General features: G+C 45.9%; 1 protein-coding gene across 2 annotated transcripts in view; it reads right to left on the bottom strand.

Moving 5' to 3' along the window:
- Positions 1–8,078: 8,078 nt before the first annotated feature.
- LOC121289949 (zinc metalloproteinase-disintegrin-like batroxstatin-2) overlaps positions 8,079–17,944 on the bottom strand; it is a 54,248-nt gene continuing 44,382 nt past the window's right edge. For both annotated transcript variants that reach the window (XM_041209961.1, XM_041209962.1), the window contains 4 exons: positions 17,624–17,695; positions 17,440–17,490; positions 14,087–14,248; positions 8,079–12,540 (listed from right to left, as the gene is read on the bottom strand). In XM_041209961.1, coding sequence (XP_041065895.1) covers positions 12,508–12,540; positions 14,087–14,248; positions 17,440–17,490; positions 17,624–17,695 — 318 coding nt within the window. In that variant the 3' untranslated portion in view covers positions 8,079–12,507. The remainder of the gene's footprint in view (positions 12,541–14,086; positions 14,249–17,439; positions 17,491–17,623; positions 17,696–17,944) is intronic.

Raw genomic sequence — 17,944 nt, 5'->3', positions numbered from 1 at the left:
CTTCCTGAACTAGGTACACATATACAGGGGAGGGTATGGGTGTGGCGAGGACTCTCTGGCTGTGCACTGTTGACCTAAGCTCTAGGTCAGGAGCCTTCTTACAGCTGTCAGAACTCTCATCCTGTTTAATATCTGGTGGGCAGTATCGTGCTCAGGCCCGGGCTAACCCTTAACGTACAGGATCCTTTGATTGATTTCAAATCGCTCCATGGCCTCTCCCCTCCCTATCACTGTGATCTCCTCCAGATCCACAGCCCTCCGAGGTATCTGTGCTCCTCCAATTCTGGCCTCTTGGGCGTTCCCAATTTTAATCGTTCCACCATTGGTGGCCGTGCCTTCAGCTGCCTCACCCCTAAACTCTGGAACTCCCCCTCCAAACCTCTCCACCTCCCCGCGTCTCTTTCCTCTTTGAAGAGGTTGCCTGAGACCTACCTCTTTGACCAAGATTTCTGTCCCAGTATCTCACTGAAAGAATCAAACTCAAATCTCCGTCTGTACACGTTCTGCTGGAATACCTTCGGATGTTTCGCTAACCCTGAATGCAACCCCTTCTTTCATTCATCGGTGCGATGTCTTACATAGGGAGGGTCAAATCACCCAAGTCACCCACAAAAAAGGCTTCGCTGAACTGTGCTGAGGGGTCGAAATGTTTTCTGTAAAGGGATCTATCGCTCATTGTGCGATACTATTGCATCATCTCAGAGGGGAATCTCACTTGCTCACGTTGTAATATTCAAAGCATTACTCATCCAAATGAGCAAGAGCTGAAGTTAGCCTCAGCAGTGTTTGGTTTGTAGATGGGAATTTACTTGGAAATGGTGAAACTTTGAACTCTGACCTCAAGTCTCCTGTGCCGCAGTTTCAGACCTGCCTGAGCTGCTCAGCATTTCGTTAGTTCACATTGGTTATTTCTATTGTGGTTTTCAATTTTCTGATCGGTTTGAAGTTGTTTACTAAGGTTTCCGGTATCTCTTGCTGTCACTGTGGGCTGCAGCCCATCACCCAAAAGCAGAGGTGGAGAAAGGAAGTCAGAACCTGCATTTGTATAGCATCTTGCACAACTTCAGGACACCCAAAGTGCTTTACTGCTGGACCTGAATGGTGAGACTGGGATGAGAGGGTATTTACTTTCCATGGACTTCTCTACCTTCCTCCCTCCTTTCTCCTCTCCCTGAATAACCAAGTACAAAAAGGAGGCAGTTTATTTCGAGCACATTCTAAACATCTTCCAAACCTGAGTCTATGCAAAGATATTGAAGTTTTATTCAGTTACCCAAAAACTCAAGGGAGTAACCTGGTCACAGTCAAAAAAAAATCCTTAAATGCTTTTATTCTTTTCAGCTGAGCCACTCCAGCTCACCACCACCTTCTCAAGGGCAACTAGGGATAATGTTGGCCCAGCCAGCGAGGCCCACATCCCGTGAATGAATAAAAAGACTCAGTGCGGTCCCGAGTTCCACATTCTCACCACTCTCTGGGTAATGAAGTTTATCCTGAATTCTTGATTGTACTCTCTTATATTTGTTATATTATCTTAGTTCTGGCCTTGCCTCAAAGTGACACCATCTCTACATTTACCCTTCACATCAAACCTTTTCATCATCTTAAGGACCTCCATCAGGTTATCAGGAACTCCTGGCTGTTCAATATTTTCAGATTGAAGGATACCCCAGTATTGCTTTGCAATGAATAGTTAACAGTTAAATATCAGCTTCTGATTTTCCTCTTGTTTGACCAATAACTTGGAACCCAAAGCCCAGTTTGATGCCCTGATGCTTTCCAAGAATGCAGAGTATCTGGGGAGGGAGAGGATAAACTAATTCACTGGGTATTAGCAGGATCCAAGCTGGATGGTGAATCAGAAACCAGGACACAGAGCTTTTCTTTATTGAGTGGGCCTGTTCAGTCTCACTCTTCTCCCACACAACCCAGTGTCCCAGCTATCTCCTATTTATATGCTCTTGTTGAAACTGATAAAACAAAATAAACAAATAAACAAATTCAACTGACAGTCCCTTAAAGGGACACTGCAACAAAAAACAAAACTTCTGTAAGAAGCTTATCAAATGAAGCTGGTGTTCCTGGGGCTGATGATGCACTCCAGCCCCTGTGGTGGTCACTGGTCACAGAAAATCTCAAGTGCACCAGTGGACAGCTCGTGCTCCGTCTCCAGGGACACCAAGATGTGAACATAACTGTGGAAGAGGGGCAGGTTGTTGTGCATATCCCTATTTGTACTTGCTTAAAGGCAATTAATCCTCATCACCTGTTTCTCTTAACCGTAACAGTGTAATTGACATTAAAAACAAAAACAGAATTACTTGGAAAAACTCAGCAGGCCTGGCAGCATCGGCGGAGAAGAAAAGAGTTGACGTTTCGAGTCCTCATGACCCTTCGACAGAACTTGAGTTCGAGTCCAGGAAAGAGCTGAAATATAAGCTGGTTTAAGGTGTGTGTGTGGGGGGGGGCAGAGAGATAGAGAGACAAAGAGGTGGAGGGGGGGGGTGGGTGTGGTTGTAGGGACAAACAAGCAGTGATAGAAGCAGATCATCAAAAGATGTCAACGACAATAGTACAATAGAACACATAGGTGTTAAAGTTAAAGTTGGTGATATTATCTAAACGAATTTGACATTAACAAGCCTTAACAACATCATTGAAAAGATATTAACACCAATATTAAGATACTAAGAGTTGTCCCTTCATTTGGCTGAACCATTGCTGAAATCTTCCTGTATGAGAAAGCAAGTATGAAGTTTGGGAATCAATGGAAGATGGCAAATATCAAAACCACCTGTCATTCCTGTCACACCTACACACACTGACCACCTTCCTTGAACAATTATTCCCTTCACTTGGCCCTGATTCCTGAACTCACCAACTTAAAACGCTGCTTCTGAATTGAACTGGCATTTTGGCTGCTCAGAAGTTGAAGGAAGTTCAGGACCTTTGATCAATGTGAGGACCCTATATCTCTTCATGCCATTTCACCCCCTTGTTTAACTCTGTCGCAGGGGTCTGTTAGAATGATTCTCCCCCACTCAGAATGTGTTATGAGATTCAGGTTTCTCTTTAGCACACGTATGGTCTGCTCTCAGTTCTAATATCAGGCTTCCCAATCATTATGTTAAGCCCAGTCCAAAGTTTCACCAAACCCGACTCACATCAGCGTACTCGCCGACTCAGGGCCAATTTGGTTTGTTCTGAGGGTCTTGAAAGGGCTGCTGAGATTCCCCCGAGCTTACCTGCATCACATTGTCAGCACAAAAAGGTCAACAGCATGAAACAGACCAGTTGGTCACCTAGCAGTCTGATTGCTGGGGTCTTGCTATGCACAATTTGACTGCTTTTACCTTCAAAGCGACACACACCAACATCTCAAAAGTTACTGCATTGGCTGAGAAACCCTTCACGACACCCCTGAGGTTGTGACAGGTGCTATGTAAATGCAAGTTCAAAATAAATATATTGAGATATGACTGGCACTCCATCCATTGGCTTAAACATCCCCCTCTTCCACTGATCGCGTACAGTGGCTGCAGTATCTACAGGCTTCCTCTACAATACTTCCTAAACCTCAAATCCACGTACACAAACTGATTTGGACATAGATGGCGGGGTTTCTTCATCACTGCAGGGTCAAAATCCTGGAACCCCCTCCCTAACAGCACTGTACCACGTGGAGTGCAGCAATTGAAGGAGGCAGCTCACCACCTCCTTCTCAAGGGCAGTTAGGGATGGGCAACAAACGCTAGCCTAGCCAGCGATGCCCACACCCCGAGAATGAATTTGAAGAAACGTTCTTTCTTTCATCCTTCAAACCAAGTGAAGGAGTATAGCAGAGGATTGCAGGAAGACCATACGCATGTTGGCAAAGAAGAGGCAGATGCAGATTAATGGGGAGAGATGGGAGGATGTACATCTTGGATAACATCACACTGAAAATAATGGGGAGAGATGGGAGGGTAACATTGCAATGAAAATAAATGTTCTTGAAACATTCTGATCACGACAGAGCAAAAGGGTCAATGGCTGCAAATTTTGAGACTGAGATTGCAAGAAGGTAAATTGGATTATGGGTTTCATATAGAGGGGCTTGGAATAGAAAACCAAGGAAGTCATGTTGAATTTGGAAAAGACACTGGTACCTGAAGAAATATGCAGCATTAGAGGAAGGATATTGGAAAGGGTGGAATGAAGATTGGAAATGAAGAGTTACACTTCTGAGGTAAGGCAGGAAAATTGAGACTTGATTTAGTCGACAAACTGAACCCTAATCTGACCGGTGGCTTCTAAGTAGTGAAAGACTGCAAAACAGGCAAGTAAAACAGGGATTAAACAGACTGAGGATTAACAGCAGGAAAACAAGATAAATTAGCCTAATATGGAGGTGATTAGCAGAAGCCTGAGTGTATAACCCTGTGACCAACGAGAAGTAGATTGTCACATTAGAAAGGGGAAGTGTAAACTTTAGAGTATAAAAGAATGCCGACAGTTAAGATTGGAGGAGACTTCTGCAATTTAACAGTTTGTGCTAGTACTGATGTGATAGCTGAGTGGGTTCTGATTTGTACAGTTTCATTCTAAAGACCCACTACATTGTATGATGTGTAAGCTGAGTCTCAGCTACCCGCAAATTCACATTACTCACCCAAAATATCAGGTCCTTTACAATGCATCCTGTCTTGAAATTTAAATGCTTCACTGAATTGAAATGGCCGGTTAGTCTAGCATCTGTGATTGGGAAAATGCTGGAATCCATTATTAAGAAGGCAGAAGCAAATAGTCGGCCACTTAGAAAATCAGAATGCAATCAGGCAGAGTCAATATGGTTTTGTGAAAGGGAAATCTGGGAAATAGCATTTGACAAACTTATTCGAGTTCTTTGAGAACGTAACAAGCAGGCTGGATACAAATGTAGATGTAGCGTGTTTGGATTTCCAAAAGGCATTTGATGAGGTGCCACATAAAGAGGTTACGACACAAGATAAGAACTCATGTTGTTGGGAGTGATTGATAAGCATGGGAAGAGGATTGGCTCACTCACAGGAAACCAAGCAAGATAAATGGGTCATTTTCAGGTTGGCAAGCTGTAATGGGCAGAGTGCCACAGGGATCAATGCTGGGGCCTCAGCGATTTGCCATCTACATCAATAACTTGGACGAAGGGACCGACTGTATTGTAGCCAAATTTTCTGCTGATACGATATAGGGAGGAAAGCGTGTTGTGGGGGCGGTGGGGGTGGGGGGGGGCGGGGTGCGGTTGGGGGGTGGGGATACAAAGAGACTGCAAAGTGTGATAGTTATAGGTGAAGTGAGCAGGCAAAAATTTGGCAGGTGGAGTTTAATGTCGGAAAATGTGAATTTGGCCACTTCAGCAGGAAGGAATTGAAAAATAGAATATTATTTAAACGGATACGACTGCAGAATGCTGCAGTACAGAGGGACCTGGGACAAAAACAAAAGTACCTGGAAAAACTCAGCAGGCCTAACATAACAGCATCTGCAGAGAGGAACACAGTTAACGTTTCGAGTCCGTATGACTCTTCATCAGAACTAAGGAAAAATAGAAGAGAAGTGAAATATATAAGCTGGTTTAAGGGGGATTGGGACAAGTAGAGCTGGATAGAGGGCCAGTGATAGGTGGAGATTGCCAAAGATGTCACAGACAAAAGGACAAAGAGGTGCTGATGGTGGTGATATTAGCTAAGAAATGTACTAATAGGGACATTAAGGGTAGAAAGCAGGACGAGCAAGGTACAGATAGCCCTAGTGGGGGTGAGGTAGGGGGAAGGTATTGAAATAGGCTAAAAGGTAGAGGTAAAACAATGGATGGAAATATATTTAAAAATAATGGAAATAGGTGGGAAAAGAAAAATATATATAAATTATTGGAAAAAGGGGGATCGGAAAGGGGTGGGATGGAGGAAAGAGTTCATGATCTAAAATTGTTGAACTCAATATTCAGTCCAGAAGGCTGTAAAGTGCCTAGTAGGAAGATGAGGTGCTGTTCCTCCAGTTTGCGTTGAGCTTTACTGGAACATTGCAGCAGGCCAAAGATGGACATGTAGGCATGAGAGCAGGGTGGAGTGTTGAAATGGCAAGCAACAGGGAGGTCTGGGTCATGCTTGAGGTTACCCTGTCTACTTTTGGTCCCTCCAATGTAGAGGAAACTGCATTGGGAGCAGCGAATGCAGTAGACTAAATTGAGGGAAGTGCAAGTGAAATGCTGCTTCACTTGAAAGGAGTGTTTGGGCCCTTGGACGATGAGGAGGGGGGGAGTAAAGGGGCAGGTGTTGCACCTTCTGTGGTTGCATGGGAAGGTGTCATGGGAGGGGACTGAGGTATAGGGGGTGATGGAGGAGTGAACCAGCGTGTCCTGGAGGGAACAATCCCTGTGGAATGCTGCCGGTGGTGGTGGGGCGGGGGGGGGGGGGGGGGCAGGGGGGCGGTGAAGGGAAGATGAGTTTGGTGGTGGCATCATGCTGGAGTTGGCAGAAATGGCAGAGGATGATCATTTGAATGTGGAGGCTGGTGGGGTGATAAGTGAGGACAAGGGGGACCCTATCATGGTTCTGGGAGGGAGAGGAAGGTGTGAGGGTGGATGCGTGGGAGATGGGCCGGACACGGTTGAGGGCCCTGTCAACGACCGTGGGTGGAAAACCTCGGTTAAGGAAGAAGGAGGACATGTCAGAGGAACTGTTTTTGAAGGTAGCATCATCAGAACAGATGCGACGGAGGTGAAGGAACTGAGAGAATGGGATGGAGTCCTTACAGGAAGCGGGGTGTGAGGAGCTGTAGTCGAGGTATCTGTGGGAGTCGGTAGGCTTGTAATGGATATTGGTGGACGGTCTATCACCAGAGATTGAGACAGAAAGGTCAAGGAAGGGAAGGGAAGTGTCAGAGATGAACCATGTGAAAATGATGGAAGGGTGGAAATTGGAAACAAAATTAATACATTTTTCCAGGTCCCAACGAGAGCATGAAACAGTACCGAAGCGATCATCGATGTACCGGAGAAAGAGTTGTGGGAGGGAGCCGGAGTAGGACTGGAACAAGGAATGTTCCACATACCCCATAAAGAGACAGGCATAACTGGGGCCCGTGCGGGTACCCATAGCTACACCTTTTATTTGGAGGAAGTGAGAGGAGTTTAAGGAGAAATTGTTCAGTGTGAGAACAAGTTCAGCCAGACGGAGGAGAGTAGTGGTGGATGGGGATTGTTTGGGCCTCTGTTCGAGGAAGAAGCTGAGAGCCCTCAGACCATCCCAGTGGGGGATGGAGGTGTATAGGGATTGGACGTCCATAGTGAAGAGGAGGTGGTTGGGGCCAGGGAACTGGAAATTGTTGATATGATGTAGGGTGTCAGCAGTACATGAATCACAAAAAGTTAGTGTGCAGGTATAGCAAGTAATTAGGAAGGCAAGTGGAATGTTGGCCTTTATTGCAAGGGGAATTGTATTTAAAAGCCTTGCTACAACTATTCAGGTCACAGGTGGTAAACCACATCTAGAATATTGTGCACAGTTTTGGTTTCCAATCTTAGGGAGGGATATACTTACATTGGAAACAGTTCGGAGAAGGTTCACTTGCCTGATTCCTGGGATCATGGGGTTGTCTTCAGAGGACAGGTTGAGAGGTTGGGCCTGTATTCATTGGAGTTTAGAGGAATTCGAGGTGATCTTCTTGAAACAGACCAAGTCTGAGAGGGTTTGACAGTGTTGATGCTGAGAGGATGTTTCCCCTCATGGGGGAATCGAGAACTAGTGAGGGGCGGTTTAAAAATAAGGGAGTCTGCCTTTTAAGATGGAGATGAGTAGGAATTTCATCTCTAAGAGGTGTTGACACTTTGGAATTCTCTTGCACAGAGGAGAGTGGAGGCTGGGTCATTGAATATACTCAAGTTAAACAGACTTTTGGTAAACAAAGGAGCTGAGGGTTATGGGGATGTTACAGTTCCAGCTGATGTTAATGCTGGACAAGTCAGATCCCAGACTGCAACCTGGCTCGATAGACCCTAACTTTTTTTTTAAACCACAAGAGAAGTTACTGAACAAATTCACAGGAGTCTGCTGATAAACCTTTAATGCGAAGAATAAGATATTTATTGAACAAGAAAAATGAACCATATTACACAAGACAAAAAGATTGGAAGGATGTCAATTGAAACACAAGAAAATGATTTAAATATTCACTATTCCTTCACCATGGCTATATCTTTACAGACACATATAAGTTTGGATAGATAAAACAATTTACCAGATCTATCTTATACTCTAATATCCAGGGTAAGTATGCGGTACGTGTGAATTAACAGGCGAACTGTGGGTAGACACACCAGCCTCCAAAGCAAATGACAGATGTGACCAAAACAGATTCCATGGATTCAACAACAACCCACCCAGACCTTTGTCACCTCATGGGCCAATCGGTCTCACTGAAATTCTGTCTTTTCCACGAGTGATTCCAATCTCCATATTTGGAGAATTTACCTTGAGATTCTCTCCAGATGTTATTCCCACTCAACAAAGGTCCACCTCTAGGGTTTCAATCTTGCCTTGCAAGATGCCCTTCCCCTGGATATCTAAAGACACTCAAGCGTCACCTTCCAAGCACAATTTCAGATCTTCAGCCGTGCCAAGCAGAACACCGCTGCTCCAGAAGGGTACGTTTTAGTCCAGGTGCTGCCGATAACAATTTAAAGATCAATCAATACCCACATAGGTGCGGAGGTGGTTGAACATTGTGCTTTGGTTTATTTTGCTTCAGCAACTGAATGAACAAGATGGATTCTGAGATCCCATTACGCCCTGGCTTGCAGAGCACGGCAAGCTAAATAAGACATACAGGACATGACAGGAGCCACCAACCTTCGGCTGCCCTCTTGGATCTTCTGGGCTTGTCTCAAGCCCGCTTTGCTTTTAAGTCCCCTTCCCAGCAGCCTTCTGTTTAACTCTCAGTCTTTTTCTCTGCTCCTTTGTCTCAAATTCACTTGCCAAGATCTGTTTCCGATCTCTTTCCTTGACCCTTACCTGGGACATTACTTCTGGGGCCTCTTCCTGTCTCACTCCCTGGTTTGGGACCTTCTCCCTGTCCCTCTTCCCCGTGTCCTGCTCCCTGGGACACCTTCTCCGGAATGGCGCACTCCAGTCCCGGTCACCTCTCCTCTCGTTTTGCGCCGTTTCACTGCTCTACTTCCTTTCCTTTCCTCCTGTGAGAGTGAGCAGGGCTGGTTCCCAGCCTGAAAAGTATTAAAAATAATACACTGCCCACGTGCGGCCATTTCCCGGCTGATGTATGTGTGAAAGGCCCAAGTTATGTAAAAACAAGCCTGAACTGCACCTGCCAACGCAAGACCAAGATAAATATCGGATTTCGTTACAGGGGTTAGTTGGGCAAGTGGAATTAAGGTCACAATTAGATCAGCCATAACTGAATGGCGGAGCAGGCTCGAGGGGCTGAATGGCCTACTCCAGCTCTTATTTCTTATGTTATCATCTTACAGGCCCAACGTTCAACAGGAATAAAAGGCAAAGTTTGAATGAGTCTGTGTCTTTGAGTTCCCGTGGTTCTTATGTTTTCAGCTATTCCCCAACACCAGTCTTGAAAAAGTAAACCTCGTTCATATTGTTATAACGCTCACCCTTCCTTCATATTTCTTCACCCAGGTGCGCTGGCCATGAGGTGTTTGAGCAGTTCGGATTGATTTGGTCCTGAAGGAAAATTTTGGGCACATGGATAAATTGAAGAATTTAATAACTTTTCAGACCACTTTTTTATTTTCTTCAAATTGTTTTTATCTATTTCTTTGTTGTGGAGTGCGTGAATGTAGGGGACAGGACAGAGGGAGAGACTCACCACCTTAAAGACTCTTGTCCCCACAAACGAGACTTAGCTGTGCACTGACAGGGTAAAAATACAGAGGTTCGAGAAGGTGGATGTGGAGATGATGTTTCCCACTGTGGCGAAAACCAGACCTAGGGGGTCATCAATTCAAATCGTCGCAAAGAAATCCAACAGGGAATTCAGGAGGAACGTCTTTCCCAGAGGGTGCTGAGAATGTAGAACGCTCTATCACAGGGAGTGGTTGACGCTGTTCTAAGGTGTTGGTTCAATAGGTCTTATTAAGGTATGCGTAATCTTAACTATTTCAAGAGTAAATATTTCTTCATGACTGCAAATGTACAAGCTGGCAGCTGTCTCCATGTTCGCTTTGGCACAGGGCTCTGTCCAACACTAGGCTGTCCCTGGGTGTGGGTCATGTGCTCTTACATCACTGCGTGGGCGGTACTGTACTCAGCCGCACATTGACCCTGTATGTGCCAGATCCGGGATGAATAGCAGAGATGTATTTGAGAGAAAGCTAGATAAGGCCTCGAGGGGTAGGCTGAGGTGGTGAGGTGGGAGGATGCTCATGGGGGACATAAACAGCAGCATGGGCCGAATGGCCTGTTTCTCTGCTGTTAGCCTGATTTCTTCCCAGATCCTCTCAAAGGTGGCATTGCCAGTCGGAAAGCCAATAACTGCACTGCAGAGTCCTGCCGCCCTGCTGCTTGGCATGCTTTCAGAGAAGCCCCCGCACTATTCCGGTCAGCCACCATCCTCATGACAGATGTTAGTTACATTGCAGTTCCTCTGACAGGGTGATGTAGATTGAAGCTTCCTTCTGCATGACTCAGCACTTCCTGTGCTGACCAAAGCTGTGGTCAAATCATCGGTGCTGATGCATGGATACAAACTCAAGTCATTCACAGAAATGTGGTCACTGAAAAAACCCCTCTGCAGTAGGGAGTTTCGAAACAGGGTAATTAAGGAAATAAAGTTTCCACTGGCAGGCGGAGGACACCTCCTTTTTGGTAATTCATTCTTGGGGATGTGGGGACTGGCGTTTGGTGCTGCCCTGAGAAGATGCAATGGGTTTTCTTCCTGAATCATTGAATTCTTCACAGCTGTCTGAGAAAACCAGAGCCCATTTGATGGGCAGTCAAGTGAGGCTGGAGACACTTCTAGGCCCAAGCTGGGCAAAGGCAGCTAAAGGGACACATGACAGCCATCTCACAGATTCAGGATCACTCTTGTAGCTCACAATAAGAGGTTGTGGTGGAAGAATTAATCCAAACTGATCTTTTGGTTCGAGCTGCTTTGTTTTCAAGACAACTCCTCAGTGCTACTGACTTCCAAGTCGCTTCCACACAAAGAGTTCCAGCTGTATCTTTTTATTCTATTTAGATGGGGTCATCAATGCCCATCACCTGTTTAACTAGCAATTGGTTTTTACAGGATGTTTGCCATGTTAACAACTCTTACTGGGTGTTATTTCCAAATATTCAGAGTCTCAAAACTGATTTGTTGGGATTTAAACTCCAATTCTCTGGATATATCCACATTAGTACATAACGACCACACCGCTTTACACAACTCTCTCTACCTGAGGAAAATACATTTACAAAAATTGCTGCTGAAAGTGTGGTATAAAGGGCTAAAAGCTATGATGCTGACAGCTGATATACATCATCACTGATGTCAGATCACATGTCTCTAGAACTCAGAGAGAGAGAGATGGTTCTGGAAGGATCCTCATGCTTATCCATCCCTGGACATTGTCAATAAATGATTGAATGTTTCTGTTCCGCGATGTAGTCTTCCATCTTGGATTCTTGGGATGGGACTCGGTTAATAAACCAGGGATATCAACGGGATAGTGCGGGAAGATGGCCTTGAGGTAGGAGGTCAGCCATGATCCAGTTAAGTAGTGGAACAGGCACATAGCTCCTTGGCATGATTCCAACCTCCCCCCACCCCCTTCTCTCTCTCAACTGTCTCACAATGACTGACTGATGTCAGTGATGTATGATCATCTACATCCTGCTTTAGCATACTCCATCCATTAATCCTTCATACTACCATTTCGACGGGGTTGCTTTCCACACCCTGGGACGGTTGGTGATGATATTTCAGAAAATTCTGCTCTGGTAAATCTCCCCAGGATCAAACCTTGTGCTTCAGGCTGAGGGAAGCAGGCAGGCGGGATTAGCGATAACCCTTGTTCAGGAACCAAGTGTGGTAACATCTACAACTGTGTCATCTCACAGGCGGATGAACATCGGAAACTGTCAGACTGAGCTTCTGTTGCTTTCTTTTGATTCAAGAATAAATGGCATTTCAAAATGTACAAGTACAAGTTCCCGAAGGTCTGGCGAGCTGTCAAAATTCCAGACTGCGCAGAATTCCATGCACCTTGCATCCCAAACACTCTCCTGTCTTCCCTTCTCAGAAGTCAGTCTGATCAGTCCTGGCCTGTTCCCTGCTTCTATTTACAGTTCACCAGAATAAATTGTGATCCTTTGGAAACTGAAGATTCATTTTATAGTTGTATTTTATATATATATATCTATATCTATATATATGTATATGTATATATCAATTCCTTTGAGCATTTCCAAGGGCATGACATAAAAAGATGAGTCTTTGAGGACTTCTGCTATCAATCTTCCTCCCTGATATTCGTCAGTTTCTTGGTTTGGTCGGAGGCATCAACACCTAAAACCCAAAAAATTACAGATGTTCAGGATACTCTTACACACAAGTGCCACTTTCCACCGGTGCCCTCTTTACCCCATCAGCTATTCTTATGCTCTTGCCAGTGGAATCTCAGTCCTGTCAGTATATCCTCGGTCTCACTGTGTGTGGGGCTGGGGATATCCCCGACATGGCAACCCCTCCAGTCCAGGCACCTGACACCCACAATCACTTCATGAGCAGACCAAAGAAATTCCCAAATTCGTTTTAGTACTGTACATTGGGAGCAAAAACTGTAGCTGGTAACAACTATTTTTAATTTCTGCTTTATATAAATGTTTCTTCACTATTTTATGTTTTGGGTAAATATTTATAGCGACGCTGTTTTCCACTTGCTCTTGGGCAGTGTAATGTCATTCTATATTCCAGAAGATTCCGAAATCCGCAAGTCGTCAGCATTGTGGACCAGAGCGGGTTACGGCGTTCAGGTACAGTGTCCCAAAACCAGTAACCTGGACACTAGATTCTGGATCTTGCCCGTTTTCAGGCTGGGTCAAGGGTCGCTTAGACCAATCGGAGTGCGGAAAGAGACAGTGCGCCAAGCTGATATCGAGTTGGCGTGCCACTGCTCCAATGCAACACCTTGCACAACAAGTCAGTTACTTGCTTCACTCATCAATAATAATTAAATTTCATGCATGGCAGCTTAAAAATAAACAATTATTTAGTTTTTGGACAGCCAGGTTTCAGACGCAGTGCCTGTACGAGATTTCTCAATTTCTACCGATTTTATCTCCACCAAGTTGCCGAGTTATTTTATTTTGTCACTCCATCCCACCCCCACACACTGCCTGCCAGAGGAAAAAGGTATTTTTCAGTGAGAAAGGAGTGCTCAACTTTGCTGTCCCGATTCAGCAGAGGGGTCTCGAGGGCTTTGTGTGGGGGCTTACTCCTTCCCCATGACTTGGTCTGCCAAGCGGAGGAGAGGTGGTTAACACACTGGCCTTTCAGAAGGTGGGACACATACACACACAGCACACGTGTGTCGTACACACACACACACACACACAAACGTGTGTTCTTTGTTGTTGCTGCTGGAACTGCAAATGGAGCTTGGCGTTTGCATCCACCCAAGAGGGCAGGTGGGACCTCAGTTGAGCATCTCTGAAAGCTGGTGCCTCTGGCAGTGCAGCACTGGGAGCGTCAGCCTGGAATTTTGTGCTCAAGTCTCTGGAGAAGGACAACCTTCTGACTCAGGGGCAAGTGTAATATCCACTGGATGAAGGGAAGGGATGAATTGGTGAGGTGGGTATGGTATCTGCTGGCTTGTTACCGGAAGGTTCTTTCTGTGACCTGTGCCAAGTAGGTTGACTGTTCACTGCCCTCCGAAATGGCACAGTTTGTCACTCAATTGTACCGACCCCGCTTCAGAAAAGTCGAACCAGGTGGAGAGCAGCGGCCCAAGGCGGCGGCTCACCACCACCTTCTCAAGGGCATTATAGGGTGGGTGACAAACGCTGGCCCAGCCAGCGATGCCCACATGAAGATAAAGTACAAGTGGCCTTACCTTGGGAACAGGTGTGTGTGGGGGTTTGACTGCAGGTGGCTGCAGGGGTTTGAATCCTGGTGGCTGCGGGGGTTTGAATCCTGGTGGGTGCAGGGGTTTGAATCCTGCTGGGTGCGGGGGTTTGAATCCTGGTGGGTGCAGGGGTGCTCTCAGTGCGGCCGGCTGCAAGAACACACAAGAAAGAGTTAATGAGACATGAATGGAACAAGTGGGGGAAAAAAAACACAGCTCAGAAGTTCCACTCAAATCACTACTGTAAGTCTGATGAAGCCTTGCTTGGTTGAAAACAGGTTGTCGAGATTGGGAAATTGGAATCGTACCTTCTTTCGATCTGATCTGTCCAATAGCTAACTGATGGGATGGGGTCAGTCGCCCATTTTATCCCCAAATCTTTTATACCCCGAGGCATTGTTTCTCCTCACCCCTCTTACACTCCACATGCCAGAAATGCCTGAAACCTGACCAAACCCCAAGCTTTGCATCCTGTACCTGATCAACAGACCTATTTTCTACATCCAGTCACCCAAATGCATCTGCCACCTGACCACTGAACAAAGGCTAGCTTTATCCTTTCCACTCCCTCCCAGCAAAATGCAAACCTGGTGAAATCCGGCTCAGTTCTCATTGTACTCATGTCAGGCACTGGCCCAGGGTTGATTTTGGAGTTCGGCGGCACTCACTGTAAGTCATCCAGCAACATGCAGTGAGGGAGAGATAACCCCATCAGTTGGGAGTCACCACACAAACCAGTGGATGATTTGCATCATCAGGGCTGGTGCAATTGCCAGCTGACCCTCCACTCCCCTGTGAGTTTGGAGTACTGGCTGCATTTTCACCTTCACTGTTATGTCCTCGGTGCAGTGCAGGAACGTTTAGACTTTTCTTTTTTGGAAGTCTGAAAACCCAGCTTTTCATGAACAGAATGAAGCCACAAGGTCACAGTTTAGACAAAAGAATTTTGCTACACAAAAATTCAAAGAATATGCAGACTCATAACAACACTATCTTAACTGGTCAGATGGAGATATTGAAAGGAAAACGAACATGTTTATGTATTCTCGAAATCAAACTTTTTAACTCCATTACCCTTCCACACCTATTTGGCCTCCCAATAAATTAAGCCAGATATTCATCGGAATTTGGAAGATGAAGCACTTGGTCAGAGTATGGCTTCAAAGATTTGTATCAGGGCTGTGATTTCTAGTGCCCTTCCCTTACTTCCAGCAAGGCTTTGCCTTCAAATCTCCTCCACCCATCCCATGGCTGTAAACTCCCCCTTCAACACAGGTGAAGCTGGCATAACTGGTAAGCGTAACCGGTTTGGCTTAGAACTCTGCAGGTTTTAAATCTCTTCAGCTTTGGAGTTCTGCATCTAAAACTCTCTCTCTTCTCAGTTTGGCTATCCCAGAAGTCCAAACCACTGTTAGTAGAATCATTCAGTTAATAAAAAATTTAAACTCTTTTAGCCAGCACCCAGAATTTCAACTGAATTCGGTTGAAAAGAGATGTTCACTACTCTGTAGCCATTGTTCTGAACTCAAAAAAAAACCTGCTTGAGACCAGAGCCACACCCACTATCTACTCACCCCCGATAAATAACTTATTGTTGATCCTTTATTGATAGCTCCAAGGCAACATGGTCACATGACCAGTTACTCAAAGCCAGGTGCTTTATCAGAAATCATGTCCCAGGGAAACCAAGTTCTTAAAGGGACCATCAACCCAATGTAAGAGAGATAAGGTTTTTCTCCCTAACAACAGATGGGCCATCACACTGCCCATTAAACTCACTGTGCAAAGTGCAGCTGGTCTTTAGCAATGTAAGGATCCTTTTACCGAGGACATTCATGTTCCTGTAATACTACTCAACCCAGAAAAGCATCAACTGAAATTGTGGAATCTCATTCCTACAAATAGTAAATTCTTTCTACAGAACTTCAAAATTGTTAAAATGGAAATATCTTTTCTTACTTTGTCTATTTTTCTTCTCTCTCTTTTCATCAAAGCACTCTTTCCCTCTCTCCCTTTCTCTTTCTGAACCCGATTTGATTCTAATTCAGCCAATTTCCTTCTCCGTTGCCCATCCTTCTTTCTCCATTCTTAAATCTCATTGGTTAAGGTTATAGACTCTTGATCCTGTTATTCACAAGAGGCAGCATCTTCTGCTCTCCCTCTTTGGTGGCAAGCTTGAAGGCAGGAAGGGCATGAAATTAGGCACGGTGTTGGTGTCCCAGAACTCCACCACATTCTCCCCTTTGCCAGAGGTACCCCTGCTCTTACTTCCAAGTCCCCTGCTCCCCTCCCTGTGACCCCTACTCTGTAAAACCCTTCCCCCCTCTCGCCTCACCCCACCCTTCCACCACATTATTTATCCGTGGCCTGGGATGCTCCGTGATCCTGGCACTCCAGTGCCTGTCCTTCTGGCAGCAGCCCTCATCTCCTCAGTGGCGCTGCTGAGCCTAAGAGCTGACAGCCTCAGTTTGGCCGGCTGCTCTGGTTGGCGAGTTACCCAGGGGAAGGCCCACCGCTGGCCTTGCCTCTGCCACATTGGCCTGTGGTGCGGTGGGCCTTCCTGCAAAGAGGCAGTGCCGGTCTCTCGCCAGCTCTCCAGGGGCAGGTGAGGTCCCCTGATGCAACAAAAAGATTCCGCCTAGCATCTCAGATGCCCCATTGCCCGCAATATCAGCTGACACTGTTACAGGGCAAGTTACAGGGTAAATCCTTTCAAGTCGAAAGGCAAAACATCTAAATAACAACGCTCCATGAGAAGTCTCACTCCAGCAAATTCTGGCTCATTATTTCATTCAAAACTGAGGATTAAATTTCATCTGCCACCTGCCTACCCATCCTGCACCTTGTTGCTTCGTATCAGCCATTCTTTCAGAATAGAATCATAGAATGGGGTCAGCACAGAAGGAGGCCATTTGGCCTACCATGAGTGCACTGGCTGTCTACAAGAACAACGCACCTGATCCCACTCCCCTAGCTTCTCCCTGTCACTTTGCAAACTCTTCCTTGTCTCATAATGATCCAATCTCTTTTGATAGGCATGACTGAATCTGCCTCTCTCTCACACTCTTAGGCAGTGCATTGCAGATCCTAACCACTTGCTGTGCAAAAAAAAGTTTCTCCTTATATCACCATTGCTTCTTTTGCCAATTACCTTAAACCTGTGTCCTCTGGCTCTCGATTCTCCCACCAATGGGAACAGTTTCTCCCTTTCTACCCTTTCTAGGCCCCTCATGATTTTGAATACCTCCATCAAACCTCCTCTCGAGCTTCTCTTCACCCAGGAAAACAGTCACAACTTCGCCCATCTATCTTAGTGCAAATTAATCTCAGGGTTAACATACCTTGCCTGATGGTACCACTGGTTTACTTGGTGGCATTTGAGGAGGATGTGCCTGCAAGAACAAGAACAATGGAATTAGGGGCCTGTTGGTACTTTAGAACAGAGCTGTCATATGTGAGGTTGCCAATGCATCCAGAGTCTCCTTGTGTGAGAGAGTAGATACATCCCACTGATGGAAAACCTACCTGGCGAGGAGGATAGGGTGCAGAAGCTGCCACAGAGGATGCTGGAGGGGGTGCAGCAACCATCACTGGACCCTGAAACATGATGTGAGAATGAGTAAAGATGAGAAATGGGATCAGCAAAGCAGGATTCATTCTCAGGATGTATGACTTCACTGGCCAGGGCCGACATTTATGACCTACCGCAACCCCCCCCACCCCCCCCACCCCCCCACCCCACTCCCCAGTGCTCAGAGGTGGTGGTGGTGGCTGACTTGTTGAAAGATAGACACTGTTAAGTGGCCACCGAATTGTAAGGGCTGTTGTTTGTGACTGGAGGCACTT

This window comes from Carcharodon carcharias, chromosome 17, assembly GCF_017639515.1.
Source record: "Carcharodon carcharias isolate sCarCar2 chromosome 17, sCarCar2.pri, whole genome shotgun sequence".
NCBI classification, from domain to species: Eukaryota; Metazoa; Chordata; class Chondrichthyes; order Lamniformes; family Lamnidae; genus Carcharodon; species Carcharodon carcharias.
This window is presented reverse-complemented; position numbering and strand designations above follow the sequence as displayed.